General features: G+C 54.6%; 1 protein-coding gene across 2 annotated transcripts in view; it reads right to left on the bottom strand.

The window, feature by feature from the left end:
• Nucleotides 1-25,882, bottom strand: part of CACNA2D2 (calcium voltage-gated channel auxiliary subunit alpha2delta 2) — a 590,375-nt gene that overhangs the window by 92,889 nt on the left and 471,604 nt on the right. For both annotated transcript variants that reach the window (XM_042861788.2, XM_042861789.2), the window contains exons 9-10: nucleotides 6,063-6,113; nucleotides 5,651-5,750 (exon numbers count right to left, since the gene is read on the bottom strand). In XM_042861788.2, coding sequence (XP_042717722.2) covers nucleotides 5,651-5,750; nucleotides 6,063-6,113 — 151 coding nt within the window. The remainder of the gene's footprint in view (nucleotides 1-5,650; nucleotides 5,751-6,062; nucleotides 6,114-25,882) is intronic.

Here is a 25,882-nt window from a genome sequence, read left to right as displayed (position 1 = left end):
GTCTTGCCATGCTGGATCTCAGGACCCTCCTGCTGCACCAATATGTCTCCGGCCCCACATGCCTCAGGCCTGCTTTGCCAAGGTGGTGAGAAATTCCATTGATCTCCATAGGAATGGCGGGGGCTCAGTGTTTCTGAAGGTTTTCCAGGGTACTTGTTCTTCCACCAGCCCTGCTAAGGTGTCAGCAAAGCTGCCAGGTTCCAAGATGTCATCCAGGCTCCCTGGGAGTTGACGTTGGACTTGGGTTTGACACCCTCTTTGATGGGTGTTGGGGGATTCGCGGTTTTAGGGCGGTTGAAAAGGCCTGTCAGGTGCTGGGTGAATTGGCTCAGGGATGGGATGGAGAGGGAGGAAGGAAAAGAGCCTGTGGCAACCCTCATTAAAAACAACCCTATCCCAAGAACCACGGTCATTTCCTTGGCGCTGTAGCTCTGATGGCACCCAGGAAGTCAGTGAGCACTCGAGCTGACGCGGGAACCCTCCCCACGAGGCCTCAGACACACGGACCAGTCACAAGACCCTCCAAGCAGGAGGGGAGGAGGAGGACAGAGATGAAACGATGCCCAGGCTAGTCATAAATGTCCCAACTCTTTGATGCAAGCGTGCATGGTGACACAGTAATTGGAGTGTACGTCGTGACGGCGCGGTGTCAGGGTCAGGGTCCATATCCAAGTGACCACATTCAGTGACACAGTCTCTCTATTGCTCTACCTCTGCAAGACTGAGCACCATAGATGCTGCACCTTTTTGCAGCCAAAAAGCAGAGTGCAATTAGCTGGTATTTAACTACTCTACAGAGAAATTACTGGATAACAATTCTTTAGCTCCTCGCTGTACACAGCTCCAGTCACAACGACATAGTTATTTAGCAGCTAAGTGATCCACTGTCATAGCCCAGAGTAGCACTGAGGTTACTTGTCTATAGAGAGTATCTACATAACAATTACAGTTTGTTGGTTAGCCATAAAAAAGTTACAATATAATTAGTGCCACTCAATTTACCCTGTTGCCAAACAATCATGGATACTGTATAGTACAAGGAGTGGGGCGGGGGTGTGTGCCATGTGTGACAGTTTTATTAATATGTAGGATTGGTGACCTGGGGGCAAACTTCTGCCCTTACCGGGATGAGCCAAACTGGGAAGGTGGCAGGGAGTGGTGCCGGCTTTGCCTTGGTGATGAGAGTCAGCCTGCAGGCACAGGGTGGACGCACGATGCAGTGGGTGCTATATGCATCCCAGGTGAGTGCATGGTGTGGAAGGTAACATATGCGCTAGCTGACTGAGGGCTTGACCACACCCCGTGAGAGTCTGACCACACCCTACTGGGGCCAGGTGTGCCACGTATGTGGTTGGTGGCCAACCTCCTTCCCTAGCGACTCTTGGACAGCTTGCAATCCTGGACTGCTGTTACAGGCAGGGAAGAGACTTCTACACCCTCTCCCTGCACTAGCGCAGCCAGGGTTTCACCTTGTCAGTAGTTTGCTAGTGGCAGGAGAAGCTCAGAGGACTAGGGCATTCAGAGGGGCACCCATAGGGAAGAAGGACCTTTCAGGTTCAGCTAAACTGTCCAAATCTCATGCTGAAGTGACCTGAACAAGGGCCTGGAGCTAGGGAGGTCCTGAGTTCTAATTCCAGTCTGGCCACTAGCTCCCAGCGGGGCTTTAACTCTCTGTGCCTCAGTTTTCTCATCGGTACAAAGGGGGTGACAACAGGCATCTCACTCTGGGTGCGTGTTCAGCACTTTGGACAAATGAAATTGCTCTGCGCTGGCATCAGGGCCCTGCCATGCCAGGACAGACCCTCTGATGGTGCGTCAGAGCCCCTGCTCCTGGGAAAGGAAATGAGCAGGAGAAAGTGAGCTGAACTCCAGCATGGCTCAGGATCAGCTGAGGCTTTTGCTGCACCCCTCCTGGTTTGCCCATCCCTTGTGCAGGCTGTGGGGCCGGGGCCATTTTCCAGAGAGCTGCATCAGACTCTGGCTGCAGATTTCCCTGAAGATACTCAGCCGGGGTGGAGAGGTGTCCTCAGACAGGGTTGTACGTGGTGAGAGCAGCTTGAAGGGGTCTGGGGTACTGTAGTGGGGTGGTCACCCACTCCGGCTCACAAAGGGTTAAAGCCAGCCCTGGGAGAGGGCTGGGGCTGCGAGCTAAAGGATTGCTGATTGGGGAAGCAGCCGCAGCTGGGCCATGCCCCAATCAGGCCACAGCTGGCCCTATAAAAGGCCAGTGAGCCAGGAGCTGACAGACTCTCTCTAGCTATATGGAGAGAGAAGGACCTGACTGCCTGGGAAGCTGAGGAAAGTACTAGTAGGAGGTGCCACAGGGGTGAGTCCCGTGTGGTTACAAGTGGTGGAGAATGCGGGCATGAGTGGTCCACCCCTGATACAAGGGGCCAGGGCAAGGCCAGTGGGACTATTGCCCAGAGACAGTGGAGTGACCCAGGAGATGATGGATCCCGGGTACACTGGGGTTTTCTATGGGGAGATCCCAGGTGTTGTCCCTGGGTGGGCCCCGGTGTCAGCCCCCGGGTGGAAGGGGGCTGATGACCTGCAGGGGGGCCAGAAGACCCAGAGTGGACCGTGGGAGCTGCAATGGGCCCTCCATGGACAGATGGCCCAGCTGGCGAGGGAGCAGCGGGCTTTGGTGAAACTCCTCCAGAGGGAGTGTTGGAGGAGCCACCGACAGCAGGACGGGAAGCGGAGCACCAAGGCCAGGAGGCCAGTGGAAGGGCGCAGGGCTTGCCACACCTGCGGACAGACGGGGCATTTAAGACGGGATTGTCCCTACTGGGGTAGGGGCGGGGTGCCACTGCCCAAGACAGTCCACCAGGTGAGGAAACCTCGGCAGTTGCTGACCTATTGGGCCTGTGGGCGATGGGGCCACGTGCAGTGGACATGCCCAGGCCCAACGCGGACTGTACACGTCAGTCCTGGCAAGGGGACGGGACCCGGGCTGGACCACGAGAATCATAGACTCATAGAATATCAGGGTTGGAAGGGACCTCAGGAGGTCATCTAGTCCAACCCCCTGCTCAAAGCAGGACCAATTCCCAACTAAATCATCCCAGCCAGGGCTTTTTCAAGCCTGACCTTAAAAACCTCTAAGAAAGGAGATTCCACCACCTCCCTAGGTAACCCATTCCAGTGCTTCACCACCCTCCTAGTGAAAAAGTTTTTCCTAATATCCAACCTAAACCTCCCCCACTGCAACTTGAGACCATTACTCTTGTTCTGTTATCTGGTACCACTGAGAACAGTCTAGATCCATCCTCTTTGGAACCCCCTTTCAGGTAGTTGAAAGCAGCTATCAAATCCCTCCTCATTCTTCTCTTCTGCAGACTAAACAATCCCAGTTTCCTCAGCCTCTCCTCATAAGTCATGTGCTCCAGCCCCCTAATCATTTTTGTTGCCCTCCGCTGGACTCTTTCCAATTTTTCCATATCCTTCTTGTAGTGTGGGGCCCAAAACTCCAGATGAGGCCTCACCAATGTTGAATAGAGGGGAATGATCATGTCCCTCGATCTGCTGGCTATGCCCCTACTTATACAGCCCAAAATGCCGTTAGCCTTCTTGGCAACAAGGGCACACTGTTGACTCATATCCAGCTTCTCGTCCACTGGAATATGGGTGGATGAGAAGCTGGATATGAGTCAACAGTGTGCCCTTGTTGCCAAGGAGCTAGGCCCTTTTCTGCAGAACTGCTTCCTAGCCATTTGGTCCCTAGTCTGTAACAGTGAATGGGATTCTTCCGTCCTAAGTGCAGGACTCTGCACTTGTCATTGTTGAACCTCAAGGTTTCTTTTGGCCCAATCCTTTAATTTGTCTAGGTCCCTCTGTATCCTATCCCTACCCTCCAGCGTATCTACCACTCCTTCCAGTTTAGTGTCATCTGCAAACTTGCTGAGAGTGCAGTCCACACCATCCTCCAGATCATTAATGAAGTCCTGGGCAGCACAGAGGCTGGATACCCGGACACATTAGGAGGCACTGCCCCCTCAGGGAAACTGAGGGGCAACAGGAGGAGGTGTCTGTGGACCGGGAGGGGCTGGAATTGGAGGTGGAGTCGGTTGCCGGGACGGAGGGGATCCCGAAGGAGGTCGGGACCCAGACCGTCACTGGGCCGATCTCCAATAAGGAAACCCAGACTGAGTGGGCCCAGCAAGAGGCTGGGGCCCAGGTGGGCTATGTCCAAGAGACGAAATGGACCCAGACCCTGAAGGAAGAGGGCCTGGATGATCCTGACCTCCGGGCACGGCTAGAGGAGCTGGCCCGTCGGAAGGCGGAGGTACAGGTCCGGGAGATGGCCCGAGGCTGGGAGGCCTCTGAAAGGAAGCAGGTGGCCCTGGAGGGGCGGCCCTGGAGGGCCAACTTTGGGGAGCTCAGGCCATGAGCCCCCCCTAACCCCAGGAGTGGGGATTTTGAGGGGGGGATGTAGTGCGGTGGTCACCTGCTCCGGCTCAGAAAGGGTTAAAGCCAGCCCTGGGAGAGGGCTGGGGCTGCGAGCTAAAGTTCTCGCTGATTGGGGAAGCTGCCACAGCTGGGCCACACCCCAATCAGGCCACAGCTGGCCCTATAAAAGGCCAGTGAGCCAGGAGCTGATAGACTCTCTCTCTCTCGCCTTTGGAGAGGGAGGGACCAGGCTGCCTGGGGAGCTGAGGAAGGTACCGAGGGTGGAGCAGTACTGGGAAAGGGCCAAGGAGCTGGGGAGCTCCATCCTAGTAGAGCCCCAGGCTGCAGGCCGAAGTAAGGGCCCACTAGAGAGTACTAGGGCTGCAGAGGGGCAGCTCCACTATAGGAAGAGGCAGCAGGTCCAAACCCCCTTGCCTGGGATGAGTGGCTTATACCGCAGTCTACCCCAGTGAATGGGGCTAGATGGAGACTGGGCAGTAGCCAAAGACTGAGGCGAGGTGGGGATAGTGGGTGGGGGTTCCCCTGGAAGGGGGTAGACCCCGAGACTGAGGGGTGCACTGCCAGGGGGCAGCACTCCGGTGTGCAAGGACCACTGGGTCCAGGAGGGACACGGGGCCAGGAAAAGTGGGACACTGGCCTGCAGGAGGCACTCTGACGGCTGGAGAGCTAATTCCCGACCAGCAGGAGGTGCTGCAGGGGTGAGTCTCGCACAGTTACAGGTACTTTCCTGAATTTCTTGCACAAGGCCACAAAAAGGCCACAAAAGAGAGAGCATCTCCAAATCCAGCTCATCTGGGAACAATCCCAGCACGCACCATGGTCCAGGAAACGCTCTTTCCGTAAGAACTATCCACTGCCTCCCCGATCACTAGCTATGCAGCTCCCTAGATGTTAAGGCAGAAGGGACTGTTCGGATTGTCTCATGCACGGCACAGGCCAGAGAACTCCACCGAGCGATTCCAGCCCAGAACTTCTCTCTTTTAGAAAGAACAATGCAGTCTGAATTGACCGGGAGTTACATGGGTTTGCTATTTAGCCAAAGGAAATGTAGTCTGGAAATTTCCTCCCAGTGAGCCGTGTCAGTGTGGGAGGGCTGCAAGTCCCGGTATTTGGGTGCACTACGCCCAACTGAGACCAAACGGTGGTGCACAGGCTGGTGGGCCATGGACATAAAGGGTGTTCTCCATCTCTTGTTGCTAGGTTTCCCCACCCGTCTGCCCGCCCTCAGAGCGGTACTTACTGAAGCCACGTTGACGTAGTCGTCATCCGAAAGGGTGTCCAGCATCTCGCAGACTGACGTCTTCATCAGCTTCAGGGTGAGGCCACTGACGCTGCCGCTCCTGAGGAGGCAGAGGGGACATGGCTTGTGATGTGGCTCAAGGCGATACATAGCTCTGGGGTGGGGAATACAGGATGCTGCTGTTTGCAGGAACAGGGCAGGGGAGGGGAGAATGGCATGACCAGTGACCCCACTGCTCCTCAGCAGCCCCCCAGAGCCTTCCCTTGGGGAAGGTGGAGGTGGCAGAGTTACATGTTCACTCTGGGTCCACCCATTTGCAGCCTGTTGATTGGCTAGGTGAGAATTTCACAAGAAGGCCCTGGCCATAAAAGGAATCCAGGGTTCCTACAGATTCCTCCCGGGCAACACTTACACATCCACGATGATCACCATGTCCTTTGGAGAAGAGGCCCCTTGGATATACCTGCAATGAGCAAAGACAGAGCGTGAAGCATGCCCCGGCCTCCCAACCCACCTGGGGAAGGGACTGGCATCGCATCGCAGCCCGGGGCCACCTGGGGAGGATGAGGTTGGGATGGGAGAACTACAGCAGTGGCTGGCAAGAGCCAATGATTAAATTACTCTCTGATAACTGGAGGACAGTCAGCTCCACAGAAAGCTCAGGGCTCTATGTAGCAATTATGAATACACACATGGTTTTTTAAATGCCTTCTACTGGCCGTTCTAATAACTATAGCCTGCTGGACTACACTACCCAGAATCCTAAGCAGGAAGTTTGGCGGGTCTGGATTCAGAGAGTGCAAAATGAAGCATGATGGACTGGCAGCATCAAACTTCAAATTCTCTGTGCACAATGCACAGCTCATCAGCTGGAGCCTGTGTTTTGAGCACCACATGCTGTGAGAGCTGTTCCCTGTGGCGTGCAGAGCGGCTGTCATTATCGTTGAAAGCTAGGGATGGTTGGCTGCGGAGATCTAAGGTCCATAGGTGAGGTTTGACTTCTACATTTGGGGTGTGTGTGTGTGTGTGTGTCAGCTCCAGTCAGGCCAACGTGTGGGAGGGAGGGGGGCGGCGTCGGACACAAATTCCGTGCCTGCCCACAGGGGAACCATTTGAGATGGGGAGAGCGCAACTTTCACCGTGATTCCAGGGGCTGCTTAGGCAACTGGAAACTCCAGTGTTTTTGCAGATAATAACTTAGAAATATCTGACAGGAGCATTGTATCTAATTCCTACATCAAGAAAGAAAATTAAATAAATATTAGACCCACTCAGCTCTAATACTAACATGTTCTGACATCTTGTGCCAAGTTACTTATGGGACACTGGTTAGATTTAAAATTGTAATGTACATTCTTACTAAGAGATGCTTACTGAAGTCAGAAGGGACCATTGTGATCAACTAGTCTGACCTAGGCCCAATAGCGTAGCTAGGTGGGTTCAGGGGAAGCAGCCGCTTCCCCTCAGTTCATTTTTCAAAAGCAGTGCCTGCCGGGCCGCCACTGGGGTCCTGCAGGCAAGTGGGGGGGCAGCATGGCCGGACTGGGCTGCCCGGGGAAGCAGGAAGCTGCCGGGGAGAGGGGATCTTGCCAGCTGCTGCCCGCCCCAGTGCTCCGCTCCCCCCAGCCCCCGGGAGAAGCAAGCAGCGCCCGCCCACCCCTCCGAGGGGGGGCACAGCATGCCCGGAGGAGGAGCCGGGGGGGGGGGGCGCCTTTTTTATGGTTGCTCCCCCTGCACTCAGAAGCTGGCTACGCCACTGCCTAGGCCACGGAACCTCACCTACTCACTCGTGTAATAGACCCCTAACCTCTGGCTGAGTTACTGAAGTCCTCAAATCATGGTTTAAAGACTTCAAGTTACAGAGGATTCACCATTTACACTAGTTTAAACCTGCAAGTGACCCCATGCGAAGGTGAACCCCCCCCCGCCCCCCCGCACGGTCTCTGCCAATCTGACCGGGGGAAAATTCCTTCCTGACCCCAAATATGATGATCACTTAGACCCTGAGCATGTGGGTAAGATCCACCAGGCAGATACTACAGAGAATTCTTTCCAAGGTAACTCAGAACCCTCCCCATCTAGTGTCCCGTCTCCAGCCATTGGGGATTTTTGCTACAGGCAGTCACCAATGGGCCACACGCCATTGTAGGCAGTCCTGTCATACCATCCCCTCCATACACTTACCAAGCTCAGTCTTGAAGCCAGTTAGGCAGGGCCATCCTTACCCATATGCAAAGTACGCAGCTGTGTGCTGCTCCAGCTCTTCCCCAGGGCCCCCGCCCCTGCTCCGCCCCAGCCCTGCCCCCACTCCCCTGAGGAGTGCAGCATGGCCGGGCCTGCACTCACTGGCGGTGGGAAGTGCAGACCCGGCCCCAGCTGTGCTGCTGGTGAGTGCTGGGTGGTGGTTCCCCCCTGCTCCTCAAGCCAGCCCCACCCTCCACGGAGACCTGGGGACAGCCCCCCCCTCTCCTCCCTGCAGAGGCCTGCCCCCCCCCTGCAGGGGGGGCTGCGTTGGGCCCCAGAATAGCTAGGGACAGCTCCGCAGTTAGGTTTTTCTCCCCCACTTTTCCCCTTGGGAGGCTGCTCCAGAACTTCACTCCTCTGATGGTTAGAAACTTTTGTCTAATTTCAAGCCTAAACTCGTTAATGGCCAGTTTACATCCATTCGTTCTGGGGTACACATTGATGCTTAACTTGAATAATTCCTCTTCCTCCCTGGTATTTATCCCTCTGATGTATTTACAGAGAGCAATCATATCTCCCCTTAGCCTTCTTTTGGTTAGACTAAACAAGCCAAGCTCTTTGAGTCTCCTCTCATAAGAGAGGTTTTCCATTCCTAGGATCATCCTAGTAGTCCTTCTCTGCTTCTGTTCCAGTTTGAATTAATCTTTCTTAAACATGGGAAAGCACAAAGCAGAACTGCACACAATACTCCAGATGAAGTCTCACCAGTGTAATGGTACTAACACTTCCCTGTCTCTACTGGAAATACCTCGCCTGATACATCCTAGGATTGCATTAGCCTTTTCACGGCCGCATCACATCAGTGGCTCATAGTCATCCTGTGACCAACTAATACACCCAACTCTTTCTCCTCCACTGTCACATCCAACTGATATGTCCCCAGCTTATAGCAAAAATTCTTGTTGTTAGTCCCTAAATGCATGACCTTGCACTTTACACTATTAAATATCATTCCATTTTTGACAGGTTTCAGAGTAGCAGCTCCGAGTAGCAGCTGTGTTAGTCTGTATCTGCAAAAAGAACAGGAGTACTTGTGGCACCTTAGAGACTAATAAATTTTTATTACTCCAGTTTACAAGGTCATCTAAGATCTTCTTGTATGATATTCGGGTTCTCCTCGGTATTGGCAAAACCTCCCAACTTTGTGTCATCTGCAAATTTTATTAGCATACTCCCACTTTTTGTGCCAAGGTCAGTAATAAAAATCTTACATAAGATCGGTCCCAAGACTGATGCCTGAGGAACTCTACTAGTAACCTCCCTCCATTCAGCCTGACAGTTCACCTTTCAGTATGACCTGTTGTAGTCATCCCTTTAACCAGTTCCTTATCCACCTTTCAGTTCTCATATTAATCCCCATTTTCTCCAATTTAACTAATAATTTCCCATGTGGAACTGTATCAAATGCCTTACTGACATCCAGGTAGATTAGATCTACTGCATTTCCTGTCTAAAAATCAGTGATCTTCCTAAAGAAAGAAATTAGTAATTTTGTTACCACCTCTTGAATACAACAATTGAAACAATTGTAGAAAAATCATTTGTCTACCTACTTTTTGCAGTTCACAAAGCTTGGAACAGATCATTTAACTTTAGGAAACACCCTAACAGCCCTTTTTTATCTTAATCACCTGCTAACCACTTTATTTATAAACAACATTCTGACTCCCTGCCTCAGGGGTGCAAGCTGGGAGCAGTCTCCTCCACAGAACTTGTTACAGCGCCTTCCCATGCCCCCCAAATTCTGCCTATGTTAAGGTCATCTTCCTCTTTGGAAGACGGGGTGCTGGGTGGGAGGGGCAGACGGCACTGGCTCCAGCAGATGGCAGGTCCCATTGCTGTGTTACGTAAGGTTTAAATGGAAATAATACATGATATGACAACAGCTTAGCTGATGAGCATGGCGACTACTGATCTGGTTATCCCCCAAAAATTCATGATGCCAGAACTCTCCTCCTGGCTTTGTACAGGCACTGGGGACACTGCAACGCAAATAAGTCAAAAATGGGGCGTGGGGAAAAACCTGCCCTATCCAAAGAATAGGGAGAGTGAATGGCCAGACTGCTCAATTGGGCCTGTGGGAGTTCCAGAAGCTTGGGAATAGCCTCTCTTCCTCTACCAAATACCCAGCTCTGCAGGTAATGGTGTCTTTTGAAATCAGTGTTACCAGGATGCACAGTTTGCGGCTGTCCCTAAAAGTGGGGTGTACGCACTGCCTGGGAAGGGAGGGGCTGTGTGCCTGTGTGCTTATTCACTCATCCAGATGGACAGGGCTTTGTCGCTCTCCCAGGGGCTCTGACTCAGTGACTGGGAGTGGACAGGAGCAGGCTCATGGGAGATTCTGCCAGGCGCTCTCCTCTCTACACAAGTCCTTGTAGCAGAGCAAGGCTCACACTCGGTACCACTCAGTAACTGCACTCCTCGTGCACTGCAAGCTCCCCTGTCCTTCAGTGCCACGTTTCCCCAAGTGCTGCTTCTCAGCCCCCCTCTGGCCCCTGCAGCCAGATCCACAGCTAGTGCGCCCAGCACACTGCGGCCTGCTGAGCCACTGTGCTGGCTGCTATGGATTGTGATGGAAGTTGGGACACCAAGGCAAACGGCATTACTTGTATGCCATGGAGACTGGAGCGTGGCAGGTGTTACAGCAGAGCTCTGCAGCACCGTAGCACAAATTGGCATAAAAAATCCTCAGCTATGGGGGGCATGGATCAGCGTTCACCTACCACTCCCTGTCAGTACCTAGCCCAGGCCGGGGAAGCTAATGATCCAACCAGTGGACCAAATTGGGTGAGGAATCCGGGTCATGGGCCCCCTGCCATACGTTGTACATACGCTAAGAAGACCCTCAGCTGTAACAGCCCCACTTGCCCAGGAAAGCGTGCAAGGAGAAGGGGAGAGAAGATGATGCTAGCTCTCCTGGAAAGCCAAGGGAAGGCTGCAGAAAGGCCTTGCAAATTGAGAGCGACCCGCCATTCAGTATCATATCAGCTTAATGAGCTCGAAATGCTAAACTCTTCCATCAGCACAGTCTCCTTTTTTTTCTTAGTGATTATGTTGCTGACACACACATTCATATTAAGATGCTGTTTGCCCCCCTGGTGGTTTCAAAGGCCAGACCTGATTAGGTTATTTTTAGCTGCTTGGAGGAAAAAACCTCACCCCAAACCCAGGGGCTAAGAACAATTAGGAAAGCCTTTATCGCCTGTTTAAAGAGCACACACAAAACCGGGCTGTCTGCTTCCCATCAAGTGCCCCTCACAGCAACAGGGTGAAAGCTCTGCATCATGCGGTGAGGTTCATACCTGGAGGCAGGGGGACACAAAGCAGGACACAATACTGGCGGCAAAGACCTCATGCAAAATCCTAACTCCAAAACAACTGCAAAAGGACCTCCCTGTCCTCCTCCGGAATGCTGCCCTCTGCTCGGATGCCTGCAAAACAGTGGACACTGGTGTGTTGTGCTAGGGTTACCATACGTCCGGATTTTCCCGGACATGTCCGGCTTTTTGGGCCTCAAATCCCTGTCTGGGAGGAAATCCCAAAAAGCCGGACATGTCCGGGAAAATAGGGAGGGAGGGGCCAGCGGTGCTCGGCCGGGGGCCGGAGCTGCTGGGGCTGGCGGTGTTCGGCCAGGGGCTGGAGCCGGGGCTGGGCAGTGCGGAGCCGGGGGCCAGCGGTGCGGGGCCGGGGGCCAGCGGTGCAGGGCTGGGGCCGGCGGTGCAGGGCCAGGGGCCGGTGCGGGGCCGGGGGTTGGGGCCGGGGGCCGTGGCCAGGGGTGTTCGGCCAGGGGCCGGGCCCAGCGGTGCTTGGGCGGGGGCTGGGCCGGCAGTGCTTGGCCGGGGGCCAGCGCCCCAGGGCCCAAGCCAAGCCGGGTGGGAGACGCCGGGGCCAAAGCCTCTTGGCCTGGGCCGGCCGCCGAAGGGAGCCGCTCGGCCAGGGGGGCGGGACTGGGCCACGCCTCCTCGCACCCCCCCGCCCCAGCTTACCTGCTTCCTGCCTGCTTCAGGCTTCACATGAATCAAATGTTCGCAGGAAGCAGCGGAGCTGGGGCGGGGCTGGGAAGGGGCAGAGAAGAGGCGGGGCTGAGGGCAGAGTTGGGGTGGGGCCGGGGCCCAGTGGAGTGTCCTCTTTTTGGACACTTAAAATATGGTAACCCTATGTTGTACCCACTGATCAGTATGGCCTCATTGTTTCCTTGTGCTCCCCCCATCTGTCTGTTCTAGCCACCTGTCTTCTACAGCCTTAAAACACTGATCCTGTAAACTCTTCAGGGCAGGGGCTGTCTCTCACCATGAATGAGACCTCCTGCCAGCTTCTGAGGGTCAGCGACTGCTGTGGAAATGCCACCCACCGTCTGCCATACCCTCTTTCTGTACCCCGCTGCGGCATGCAGGAGCAGCTCCTCCAACAGGGCTGGATCCATGACTTAGCCCTGGCAGGAATAGACTCATGCATGGAGCATGTGGAGCTTAGCTAAAACGTGTTGGCATTGGCCAATATTGCTTCCGCAGAGGGAAGTGTAGACACGTTCTACCACAATATGCTGCGAACCAATTCCTACAATGGCTCCAGTTAGTGAGGCGCTGGGAACCCTGGGCTATGCCCCCAGAAACCCTAGTGCCAAACCCAGGTCACTGCAGCCCTGTGTGGATGTGGCCCGTGTATGGCTCTGCAGCGTGGATGCTCAGAGGAGGGGTTGACAAGCATGGGTCTGCATGCAGGGGAGACGGTAGCGCAGGCATGCCCTATGTGTCTGTACAGCACCCAGCACAGTGGCGCCCAGACTGGTGCTCTCACACTGCAAATTATTAATATTTACTGCCAGATCTTTGCACTTTGATTGGAATGTTAAATGACCCATTTCTGTGTGTGCATAAAAAACAGTGGAAAGCTGCAGTTTTCCAATGGAAGCAAGATCTGTTTTTACCCTCCCCAGTTCTACCTTCAAAGGGGTGGGGTGTGTGTGTGGAGAATTAAAGGCTATGCTGGGAGATTTGAAAACCCTCCTCATTACTGACAAACAGCCGGCTTGCAGCCCCACAGCACGAAATGCCACGCTGCACGTGACGAGGTGCGGGGCAGGAACAAGTCAGCTGGCAGCAGTTTTGTGAAAAGCACGTCCAGGGCACGAAGCAGTTTGGAACAAAGCCACAGAAACATTTGTGTGACACTGGGCACCGTGTTTCGTTCCTTGCGCACAGCTCTGTTTATAAGGATCTTTGGCCCAAACTTGAGGTTATTTGTTTTCTGGAGGCTTCTGCTGAGATCACGACCCCATCGCACTGGGTGCGGGACAGACGCACGGTGAGAAACAGCCACCCAACAGGCCTGTGATGGAAACAGACAAGCAGGGCCGGCTTTAGGAAGTGCGGGGCCCAATTCGAACATTTTTGGCGGGGCCCCAAAAAAAAACATGTAAAAAAAAGCCTTTCATTTCTTCCATGTATTATTTACTTTCCATAACTATATAAATAATAAAATTATATATTATGTACATTGCATCATATATGCTGTTGATCGGTTATTAATGAGCTCCGTTTCACATGTGTGGGTCCCCTTCACTCCCTGGGCGTGTGCTAGGGTGACCAGATGTCCCGATTTTATAGGGACAGTCCCGATTTTGGGGTCTTTTTCTTTTATAGGCTCCTATTACCCCCCCATCCCCTGTCCCGATTTTTCACACTTGCTGTCTGGTCACCCGGTGTGCACATGTGTGGATCCCAGCTGCTCCCTGCCCCCCTCATTGAAGCAGGTGTGCAGGATTACTGCCCTGGAACTGCAGGGCACCAGTGGACATGGGGCTGGCTGGAGGCAGGGCAGGGGCTGATTGGAGGTAGGGTCTGGCTGCAGGCAGGGCAAGGAGTGCGGGGCTGGCTGGAGACAGGGGTGTGTGGGGTGGGCTGGCTGGCTTCAGGCAGGGCCGCAGGGGGGTGCGGCATGGGTTGGCAGGGCTGGAGACAGAGGAGTGCGGGACTGGCTGGCTTCAGGCAGGGGGGTGCGGCAGGGGTTGGCTGCAGGCAGGGCAGAGGGTGCGGGGCTGGCTGCAGGCAGGGGGGTGTGGGGCTGGCTGGAGACAAGGACTGGCTGCGGGCAGGGCAGGGGGTGCGGGGCTGGCTAGAGACGGGCTGGCTGCGGGCAGGGGGTGTGGGGCTGGCTGCAGACGGGCTGGCTGCGGGCAGGGAAGGGGGTGCGGGGCTGGTGTGGGCAGGGATGTGTGTGGGGCTGGCTGGCTTCGGGCAGGACAGCAGGGGGGGTGCGGCAGGGGTTGGCTGGAGGCAGGGCAGGGGGTGGGGCAGGGGCTGGCTGTGGGCAGGGGGTGCAGGGCTGGCTGCAGGCAGGGCGGGGGGGCAGGGCTGGTGTGGGCAGGGCAGGGGGTGCGGGGCCAGTGCGGGCAGGGGGTGCAGCAGAGGCAGCTGGAGCCCCGGCCCTTTAAATAGCCCCCGGAGCTCCCACTATACCAGGGCTTTGGGGGCTATTTAAAGGGCCTGGGGCTCCCCTGCTTCCACTGCCCCAGCCCTTTCAATAGCTGCGGGAGCCCTGGGGAAGCGGCGGGGCTCCAGCCGCTATTTAAAGGGCTGGGGCAGTAGAAGCAATGGGAGCCCTGGACTTTTTAAATAGCCTCCAGAGCCCTGCAGCCCTACCCCAGGGCTCCAGCAGTGGGGCTCTGGAGGCAGTTTAAAGGGCCTGGGGCTCCAGCCCATGCTGGGAGCCCCAGGCCCTTTAAATTGCCCCCTGGGGAAGCCGGGCCACCCCGGTATGGCGCACTGGCTCTTGCCGGTATGCTGTGCCGGGGCTTGGGCGCGGGGCCCTCTTAGGTGCGGGGCCCGATTCAGGGGAATTGGTTGAATTGGCCTAAAGCCGGCCCTGCAGACAAGACAGACAAAGGGTGGGAGGGGAAGTGACTTACCTGAGCTCACAAGCAGAGCCGGGACTAGAATTCAGCTCTCCAGAGTCCCAGTTCAGGGCCCTGTCCGCTAGCCCCCTCTACCTCCCAAACACAATCCCTCCCCCATGGTTTCCTATGTCTCTGAGGCTGAAGGGGGGGAGCCTGGTTACATCTCCACATATCTTACCTGCACTGAGTGTGCACCCTTCCTCCTTGCGCTTGCTGCCCTGTACCCCTGCCTCCTGAGCTGACAGCTCCTGGCCTGCACAGCCAGAGCCTCTGGTAACCTTCCTTCTGTAACCCTGGCAGTCCAGGAGGGGTAGGGCTCCTAGCTGGCCAGCTGCAATCTGTTGAGCCCCCACTGCTGGGGAATGCGGAGTGGGAATGCCCTGGAGGTGAGGGGAATGGGGCTAACGAAGGTGGTGCTTAGAACTCGTGCCAGGCCTGATGGAAGCCAGGCAGGAGTGGGGAGAGGCACAGTCTGCTGCAGCGGCTGTTACCAAGTGGGTACTTCACCCGCCCTGCCAGCGGCGTGCTCAGACTCGCTCTGCATGGGGCTGTGGCTCTCCAGAGCCTTCTCAGAGATGCCCCGGTTTCCACGCACCTCTCGTTTCTCTGCTGCACTTGCCTTCGCTGAGTTGCACGGCAATTTCCCCCTGGCTTCCCCACCTGGCCCCCTAGGACAGAGTGAGAGTACATGGGGTGGGAGGCAAGCAGGTGCCGTGGCCTCAGGGAACATGTTTTCCCTTGTGGTTCTGTACAGTGAACAAATGCCTGACAGGCAGAGAACAAGTGTACATGGATTTGACGCTCCCCGCGTCACCCCAAACCTCAGCCCATGGCGTCCCCACATTGCTGTGCTAGCACATGCCCTCCGGAAAACAGCTGGTGGGCTTGGATGCATGTGGCGGCAGCTCTGCGGGCTGTTCAGCTAAGGGACGCACAATCCAGGCCTTTCAGTTACAGGTCAAATGGCACCGCGAGGCAGCAAGAGAGATTCACGGTGCACTACTCAATCACTACCGCAGACACACCATTCATAATGCCACCCCCACACACAAACTGCCATACCCACCCTACACTGCCACACACACGCCCCTGCTGCAGACACACACTCCACCGCCACACACGCACGCACCACCCTGCCACAGACACACGCACTGCACTTCTGAAGACACAAACACCACACTGCCGTAGACACACCCACAACACTACCAGAAACACACACCCCTCTGTAACTGCCACACACCATACTGCCATACACACACCATACCGCCATGCACAAACACAAGACGCTGCCACAGATACATACACATCACACTACTAAAGCCACAACATATTGCTGCAGCCGTAGACACACATCACACTGCCATACACACACATCCCACTGCTGCAGACACACAACACACACATTGAGACTCGACACCCCCCAACAATGGAGAAACACAATACACCCCCCAACATTCCCAGCCACACATTCCACCCCACACATCACACACATCCAGGCAGAGATGTGCAAACACACACTGTGTGCATTGCAGAGGCAGGCACACCAGTCCAGCTGCAGACACAGACACACACAGTTTCAGGCAGACTGATACACTCAGGGCTTGTCTACACCACCCGCTGGATCGGCGGGCAGCAATCAATCCAGTGGGGGTCGATTTATCGCGTCTGTGATAAATCGACTGCTGAGCGCTCTCCTGTCGACTCTGGTACTTCACCAGAACAAGAAGCATAAGCAGAGTCAATGGGAAAGCATCAACTGTTGACTTACCGCAGCAAAGCTACCGCGGTAAGTAGATCTAAGTACATCAACTTCAGCTACGCTATTCATGTAGCTGAAGTTGCGTATCTTAGATCGACCCCACGCGGTAATGTAGACAAGCCCTCAGGGCCCAGATTCTACAGGTGCCGAGCCCCCTGCAGTACCCAATTACCGATACACCAATCGGAGCTGGGAGCTCAGCCCATCACTTGCACACCCCTAAATGTTCACTCACAGACACACTTCAACTGTTGCTCAGCTGGAATTTGGCTTCTCCTTGGGACCTGCCTTGAGGCCTAAGCCTCCTTTCTCACGGCCCCTCAATGACAGAGGATCCATCTGCCAGCTAATCAGCCAGCAGTGTGGTGACCCTCTCTCATACAGCTGGCTGTCGAGTCAGCTCCCATCAACATCGCTCACTGGGTGTCCCATCTCCTGGGTGGGTGTGAACATCCCACAGACCTGGCAGCAAAGGGGAAGGTGCCCTCAATCCACCGAAGAGGCGCACAGAGCGCTCCCTGTCCATGGTGGAGTGTGTGTGTGTGTGTGGGGGGGGAGGGTAGGGCTTAAATCACCCCAGGTTTTACAATGCTGGTGCCAAGTGCCAGATGAATGAAGACATCTCACCACAGATCACACTCAGCGTAAAAGGGTCCATCTCTCTGGGGTAGAGGGGGCTGTGCAACCCCTCTGCTGAGATGCCAGCAATGGCATGAACACCTGCCCAACTCATTTTATGGAGGCCACCAAACAGCTGTCCGAAGGTAACAGCTTTTGGCCAGTGGGATGGATTCGAACCAGCAGCTCAGAGGTAAATAGCTCCACAGTCTGGTTCCAATCGGTCCCCACAGCTTTAAGCTCCATTCCAGTTCCTGTGTGGTGTCTGAGCATGTTCCATCAGTGAGTCAGCCCTGCCCTCCCAGTAGAGTCGGGGTGAGGCATATCCAGAAGTAGCTGTGGGCTTGGCCGGGAAGCTCCCGACTTTCAGTCCCAGTTTGATACCTGCTCCCAGCCTGGCCCTGGGCCAAACTTCCCAAAAATGCCCCTGGTGCCTCCATTTTCAGAGAGCTAGTTGTGGCGGCAAAATCCACCGCCCGCACTGGTGTGTATGCATGCAGAGGGATCTGGGCCAACAGGAGCCCCCGTGAGGCTCATTGTTTGTGTTAGGGTGTGGGGCCAGAGTTCCCAGTGGGAGATCCTGAGTCCCACTGGGCTAGGCACTGCACACGGATGAGCCTTCGCCATGTGTGGACCTAGGAAATCCAGCCTCATCGGGCCTGTAAGAGAGGAAGGCTGTGTTGGCTCCTAAGGCGAGGGTGAGATCTCAGCAGGTGCCAGGGTACTGGGAGAAATAAACATGGGCATTATTCTTATTGACTCCTATGGAGACAAAACACTGCTGGGTATTTACTCCCAGGGATTTAGTCACAATCCAAATCCCTTGGCAAATGCTGATGCCTGAAGAAGAGCCCTGAGAATGGTATTCTTATTTATTACTTATTTGTATTGTGGTCATATGTAGGAGCAACAGCCAGAGCCTGGGACCCCGCTGTGCTAGGTGCTGCACAGACCAGACCATAGAGACAGCCCCTGTGTGGCATGACACAGCCTACTCCACCTCCCAGTCTTTAAACACCTAATTATGATGTCTTTGCCAGAGGATGTTGTGAAGGCCAAGACTATAACAGGGTTCAAAAAGAACTAGATAAATTCACAGAGAATAGGTCCACCAATGGCTATTAGCCAGGATGGGCAGAGATGGTGTCCCTAGCCTCTGTTTGTCAGGCCCTGTGTATACTGGCAAGTTTCTGCGCAGTAAAGCTGCTTTCCGCACTGTAACTCCCAAGGTGTACACACTGCCAAGCCACTTAGTGCGCAGAAACTGCGCAGTTGTAGTGCTATAAAAAAAACCACCCCAACAAGAGAGGTAGAGTTTTCTGCGCTGGGGCCACAGCGCTGCGGTGCCAGTGTAGACACCGTGGTCGATTACAGCGCTGCGATTGGCCTCCAGGAGGTGTCCCACAATGCCTGTTTTCACCTGTCTGGTCATCGGTTTGAACTCTACCGCCCTGCCCTCAGGTGACCAACAGTCATCCCCACCCGTAAATTCCTTTGGAAATTTAAAAGTCCCCTTTGCTCGGTGATGCGTGCAGTGGTCTCAGCGCATCTTTCCAGGTGGCCATGCTTGCTCCACACACCAGGCGATCCCACGCTTGGAGCAATGCCAAGCTGCTGAACCTCATCAGCTTTTGGGGAAAGGAGGCTGTCCAGTCCCCACTGCGCTCCAGCCGTAGGAATTATGATACCTACGGACAGATTTCACGATGCATGGCAGAAAGGGGCCATGACCGGGACACACTGCAGTGTAGGGTCAAAGTGAAGGAGCTGCAGAATGCCTACCACACGGCACAGGAGGCAAACCGCTGCTCCGGTGCTGTGCCCACGAGCTGCAAGTTCTACAAAGAGCTGGACGCGATATTCAGCGGCAACCCTACCTCCACTGAGAAGACCACTGTGGATACTTTGGTGGCTTGCATGCCAGTCGAAAATGGACCAAGCCAGTAGGAGGAAATCTTGTATGTGGAGGATGTGGAGGGGGACCCAAAGGCAAAGGATGACTCAGAGGTCAGAGATGCATGCAGCCAGGAGCTCTTTTCTACCCCAGAGGAGGCTAGCCAGTCACAGCTGTTGGATGTTGGCAAAGTGCAAACAGGAGAGGAGGCCCCTGGTACGTGGATCTGATTTTGGTAATCTCTGAAGCAAGCTGTTGGGGGCAGGAGGGTTGCAGAAAGCAGGCTTGTCTCCCACCACATCCTAGTCTGAGCGGCGGAACAGGCTGTTGACAGACTCCCTCACTTCATGGGAATCTCCCTCAGAGATCTCCAGGAAACTCTCATGGAGATACTGGGCAATCTGCTGCCGCAGGTTCTTCGGCAGAGCTGCTTTGTTTCTTGCCCCATTAACGGTAACTTTCCTGCACCACTGTGCCATCACGGGGGGTGGGGTGCGGGACCATTGCTGTACACAGGTGAACCGCATAGGGGCCAGGGTGGAAGCCGTAGTCTTGGAGAAGACCCTCCCTTGATTCCCTGCTCACCCGCACCAGTGAGATATCTTCCATAATGATGACATCCTGTGGAAAGTGTTGGGACAGGAATGATTATCAGGCCACTCCTACAGTGCTGGCTCTCCCCAGGAGCCATGTGCCCAGTGTACAGCAGGGTCCGGGAAGAGTGATTTACCCTGCCCCTGCGGCTACTCACCATTTTGGAGATCTTGTGGCTCATGTGTGCTTGCCTGGGGTCAGCCAGTTAGTGACAGGTGTGAGAGTACTGGCTGTGTTTTAAATCACTGAATCAGTGTTCTGTGTGTTGCAAACAATACTACTTCTGTAAAATGTTGTGTTTAAACTTCACAGAGATGACCTTGGAAACCCAGCCTCCCTCTTTGTTATCAGCGGTTGAACGGCAATGCAGAATTAGAAAGCGGCCAAGAAGAACTAAGGAGGACTTTCTGCGTGATGTTATGATGCACTCTGCCGCCGAGAAATAGGAATTGAAGAAGTGGCGGGACAGCGAGAAGAGGGACCAAAAGGAGAATGCGGCACGCCAGAATGAAGCCACGGAGTGGCTCCTAAAGTTATGGTGTCCCAAGCAGACATGCTCCAGGTGATACTAGCTCTTCAAACTGAGCAGCTCCGCGCCCGCCCTCCCCTGCAGCTGCTGTCGCAAAACTCTTTCCCATGCTCTCCCAGACACTGCCAACACACTCTTATCAACCTCCTGGCTCCAGTCTATATCCACGGTATTCCACTCCTCCCCCCTCACAGTCCAGTATTGTGGTCTCCCACTACCCACTGCATTCAACACCCATCCCTCTGCAGTTTGGCCCTGCTGAAGTACAGTACGCGCTGCATTGTACTCCAAAGGAAAAGGCTGGATATGATCCCTGGACATACATAAATCTTTAGCCGTCCCGGGACCCCTACTCCTCCTGGGACCTTCCCTTCCCCTGTCCCCCTCACCGTTGATGTTTTTTTTGGTTTGACTCTCTCCTCCAGTTGTTGTTTTGTAATAAAAGAATTGTGTTGGTTTGAAACCAATCCTTATTCTATTAACTGAAAGCAAAAAGAGCCCTGCAAAGCAACATACAATTATGTTAAACCCACATATTGCATCGTCTGCACCGATCACCTCCTAGCATTACAAGCACTGCACTCCTGAGCATAGCAACACATATTAGTGGCTTTCAGCTTCAAATTTCTACCTCAAGGCATCTCTGATCCTTATAGCCCTGCACTGCGCCCCTCGAATAGCCCTGGTCTCTGGCTGTTCAAACTCAGCTTCCAGGCGCTGAGCCTCTGCGGTCCAGCCCTGAGTGAAGCTTTCACCCTTCCCTTCACAAATATTATGGAGCATACAGCACGCGGCTATAAGCATAGGAATATTGTCATCGGACAGGTCCAGCTTCCCATAGAGGCAGCGCCAGCAGGCTTTTAAACGGCCAAAAGCACACTCAACAGTCAATCTGCACTTGCTCAGCCTCCTTGCTGCTGTCAAGTTGCCCCATGTATGGCTTCATAAGCCACGGCATTAAGAGGTGGGTGGGTCTTCTAGAATCACAATGGGCATTTCGACTTCCCTACAGTGATCTTGTAGTCTGGGAAGAAAGTCCCTGCTTGCAGCTTCCTGAACAGGCCAGTATTCCGAAAGATGTGTACGTCATGCACCTTTCTGGAGCAGCCTGCGTTAATGTCTGTGAAACGCCCACGGTGATCGACAAGCGCCTGGAGAACCATTGAGAAATACCCCTTCCAATTAATGTATTTGGTGGCTAGGTGCTCTGGTGCCAGAATTGGAATATGCATGACATCTATTACCCCTCCGCAGTTAGGGAAGCCCATTTGTGCAAAGCCATCTACAATGGCATGCACGTTGCCCAGAGTCACGATCTTTCGGAGCAGGATGATATTAATGGCCCTGCACACTTCCATCAACACGAGTCCAACGGTAGACTTTCCCACTCTGAACTGGTTAGCGACCGATTGGTAGCAGTCTGGAGTAGCCAGCTTCCACAGTGCAATGGCCACGCGCTTCTCCAACGACAGGGCAGCTCTCATTCTCGTGTCCTTGCATTGCAGGGCTGGGGCGCGCTCATCACACAGTCCCATGAATGTGGCTTTCCTCATGAGAAAGTTCTGCAGCCACTGCTCATCATCCTAGACGTGCATGATGATGTGATCCCACCACTTAGTGCTTGTTTCCTGAGCCCCAAAGTGGCGTTCACCTGTGGTCAGCATCTCCGTGAATGCCACAAGCAATCTCGTGTCGTAGCTACTACACGTGGCGAGATCAATGTCGCACTCCTCTTGCCTTTGTAGTTTAAGGAATAACTCCACTGCCACCCATGACATGTTGGTCAGAGCAAGCAGCTTACTGGTCAGCAGTTCGGGATCCATTCCTGCAGCCCGAAGAGGCAAGGTGTGCAGTGCAGAAACCGTTGAAAGATGGCGCCAAATGCGGATGGAAGCACAGGGATTGCTGAGACGCAAAGCAATGCATCACGGGGCATTGGGATAGGACCCAGGATGCTCCGTGACCTGCTCCGCCTTCCTACAACTCTTAGCAGCAGAAGAGAAAGAGGTGTTCTGTGGGATAGCTGCCCAGAGTGCACCACTCTGAATACCTCTGCAAGTGCCACAAGTGTGAACACGCTATTGCGCAGGCAGCTGACAGTGTGAACACACAACAGCGATTTCCCTTCAGCGCTCTCTGAGTGGCGTTGTAACTCCCGGCGCTGTAACTCCGCCAGTGTAGACATGCCCCCAGAAGCTGGGAATGGACGACTGGGGATGGATCACTTGATGATTACCTGTTCTGATCATTCCTGGCACTGGCCACTGTCAGAAGACAGGATACTGGGCTAGATGGACCATTGGTCTGACTCACTGTGGCCGTTCTTATGTTACCAGCGCATCTCCAGATGGCCTGATCCTTCCTGCCATGTCTACACGCTGCTTGGCAAGGACCTGATCCTGCCCTGGTTGACGTCAAAGGCAGCTTCGTCATTGACTCAAACAGGATCTGGCCTGATGTGAATTAGTGCTTAATTACTGTCAATTACTCACCATTACTGGGAATTACTTGTAAATGGACAGGCCTTGATTACTAAAGCGAGTGAGGGATGTTCACTAATTGGAAATGATTATATTTTCTTTGGGGGTGAGGCTGAGCTCTCCGCCTCACAAGCAGCCATGGGACCAACCAGGCCCTTTGCTTTTGGCACGGTCCAGGGAACAGGAGATGTTTTCCAGCTAGTAAAAGAGCCCTATCCTCTCTCCTGCTTTGCCTCGGAGCCCCTGGCTCCACATCCCAGACTGCATGTGTGCTGGCCAGGGAAGCGCAAGGGTGAGCACTTTGTTCTGGGTCCTGAGTCCTGCATTTGGGGGCAAGGCATGGGAGGGGGAGTTTAGGGGTTTCTTTTCCTGAACTAAGCCAGGGGGGAGCTGTGACGGGTCAGCCACAGCTGGGGGACAGCAGGTAACCCCTCCCCGTCCCCATAATCCCGAGGAGCAACAAAGAATGTTGTACTGAGTCCCGGAGGGAGGGAGGAAAAGGGACAGGACACTGATTTTTAGGGCTGTTCCCTCCATCCTCTGCTATGAATCCTGGTGCCACGAAGGCAGCACTAGCCCTAACTGGCATGGCAAGAACAAGTGCTGTTGCCCCCTGTGGGACAGCGAGTCTGTGTGGATTGTGTACGTGATTCCTGCCACTGACATCCAACCCAAGGGAAGACCGAAGCTCTCGGGATCCCTGCATGTCGATATTCCCCATCACTTGTAAACAGTGAAGATCAGACTTAGGAAAAAAGAGAAGGAAGCCCAGCACTGCAGCAGCATCCCCATTCATTGCAGAGATTCGAGTTGGCAGCAAGTCCCATCTTGCCCTGTGCCACTGATGCTCACAAAGGACCCATCCTCGCACTTACTCATGCTGCTGGGGAACAGTCAATACAAGAAGATGCACACGCACCAGGGCCTTCACTTGGGCCGGCAGAGGACTTGACCGAGGCTGGGTTGAAATGCCCTCCCATGCTAGCTCTGAACAGATCAACGCTGCAGCAAATACTCAGTTCTTCGGATTCACTTGAAATCCAGAGCCGCGTACAGAGGGCCGGGGGAAATACCTGACGCCATCCCCACTCATAAACTTCAGAGTAGAGCATGTGCCATGGACGGAGCCTTGGACAAAAGGGGGCCTGTTGGGGGCCTCTCCTGCTCCAGTGATTCTGAGCTGCTCCAGGCTGCGTAGCAACCCGTAGGTGCCATAAATCAGAGCCCCGCTCAGGCTGCTCTAATTTATACCAAGGACCTGTTTCAGCCCCTGAAGCAGCCCTGAATATGTATGATATAAGGTGGCTTGGATTCACCTTTGCTTCCTAGAACTCTGTGCTTCCTAGAGCTGAACCAACCCTCTGAGCCTTGGGGAAGCTGGATCCCAGCTCTGCAACTCAGACCCATTTTAAACTGGGGCAGGGTTGCTCAAAACCCTAACTCCAAGGACCCTGGTTTATGACTGGGACAAACAACCCAGCCTGCTGATTCTGACCTCCACCAACGACCAGGAGCAGAGGGTGACAAAGGATCTGTCTGCTGTACCAGGCCCTGGCGTGCCTCTGAAATGAGCTCTAAAACCGTGGGATCGATACAGAGTTTTATGGGCAGCCAGTGGAGAGACTGTAAAACAGGGAGCGAGGGGACTGGAGAGCCCCGTGCCCCTGGTGATATTACAGGTGCGCAAACAGGAACGTATGCAAGGGTGCAGGTGAAATAAACCACATTAGACTTTGGTGAGTTTCATGGCTCTTCAGGGGAGCACAGGGCATATTCTGGGCACCTGTGTGAATGGGTCTACCTGCCTCAGCCTTTAAAGCTGGACCTATTTCTCCATCTAGAGCCCTATGCCCTGGTCTGTTAAGCCATGCTCCAGTCTCCCACACTGGACGGCATAAGGAGGCTGAACTAAGATGCTGCTCCTAATGGATGGTGGCAGCGCATTTATCTCTGGGCACTGCGCTCGGCATAATACTCAGGGCACTGCAGGAAAAGGGTTTATTTAATAAGGCCATTTATCAAAGCAGGGAGCAAGGGGGAGCTGCCCACTGACCGTGCTGCTGGGCAATCCAAATGGCTCTTGGCAGGAGCCAGGGCCGGCTCCAGGGTTTTGGCCGCCCCAAGCAGCCAAAAAAAAAAAAAAAAAAAAGCCACGATCGCGATGGCAATTCGGTGGGAAGTCCTTTGCTCCAAGCCGGAGTGAGGGACTGTCCGCCGAATTGTCGCCAAAGAGCTCGACGTGCCGCCCCTCTCTGGAGTGGCCGCCCCAAGCACCTGCTTGGCAAGCTGGTGCCTGGAGCCGGCCCTGGCAGGAGCTGTGTGCTGGGCCCCTGACCCTGAGAAAGAAAGGGGGAGCTAAGGAGCTTGGCAAGCTGGAATTTCAGGCCCTGAGCTACCATCACATGACCCTGCTGGAAGCACATTGTTGTTATGTGTATTACAGTAGGACCTATGGATCAGGCCCCCTTGTGCCAGGTGCTGTACACTCTAAACAGACCGAAGGGCTTACACTGTAAATAGACCGGCAGAACTCAGCTCTCCTGACCCCTCACCATTGCCCTGCCCACTGGCAATGAGGGATTAGCTCTTGGAATTAACTCTAGGGCCTGTCCCAGCACTCCCCATTCTCCCGTCCCAGGAGGGCTCTCCGTGTGTGTCTGCCCACCCTGTGCAGAGCTATCTCTCTGCAGGGGCAAGGGAGAACTTGGTCTTCGGCCCAGCTGCAACCTCTGTCTCTCTGCCTCCTTCACCCCACACTTCCCTCTACAATTTCCCACTGCTGCTCACGTAGTCCCAGCAAGGGGGGCTAGCGATTGTGGGTGTGCTCTCATATGGAAGGTGCTGGCGGCCACTGGTCTTTTGGCCACCAGGCCGTGCACACCTGCTCTGAGCAAGGCCAGGCAGGGCTGTGGTTACGGGAACCCCAACCACTGGGCAATGCAAGGGGAAAAGGGCTAGTGTAGACATAGCCAAAGGTCAGGGTATATCTACACAGCAAAAAAAACCCGCGGTACCGAGTCGCAGAGCCTGGGTCAGCTGACTCGGGCCGCGGGGCTAAAAACAGCAGCATAAATGCTCCTAAGCCCGGCAGGGGGTGGGTGGTGGGTCTTGGAGCCCAGGCTCTGGCCTGAGCCCCAGGGTCTACACTGCTATCAGCCCGAGCCCAAGTCAATTGACCCAGGCCCTGACGCTTGGTGCTGCAGGTCATTTATTGCAGTG

Source organism: Chrysemys picta, chromosome 7 (genome assembly GCF_011386835.1).
Source record: "Chrysemys picta bellii isolate R12L10 chromosome 7, ASM1138683v2, whole genome shotgun sequence".
NCBI lineage: Eukaryota > Metazoa > Chordata > Testudines > Emydidae > Chrysemys > Chrysemys picta.
Note: the sequence above shows the minus strand (reverse complement) of the source record. Positions and strands in the feature narration are given on the sequence as shown.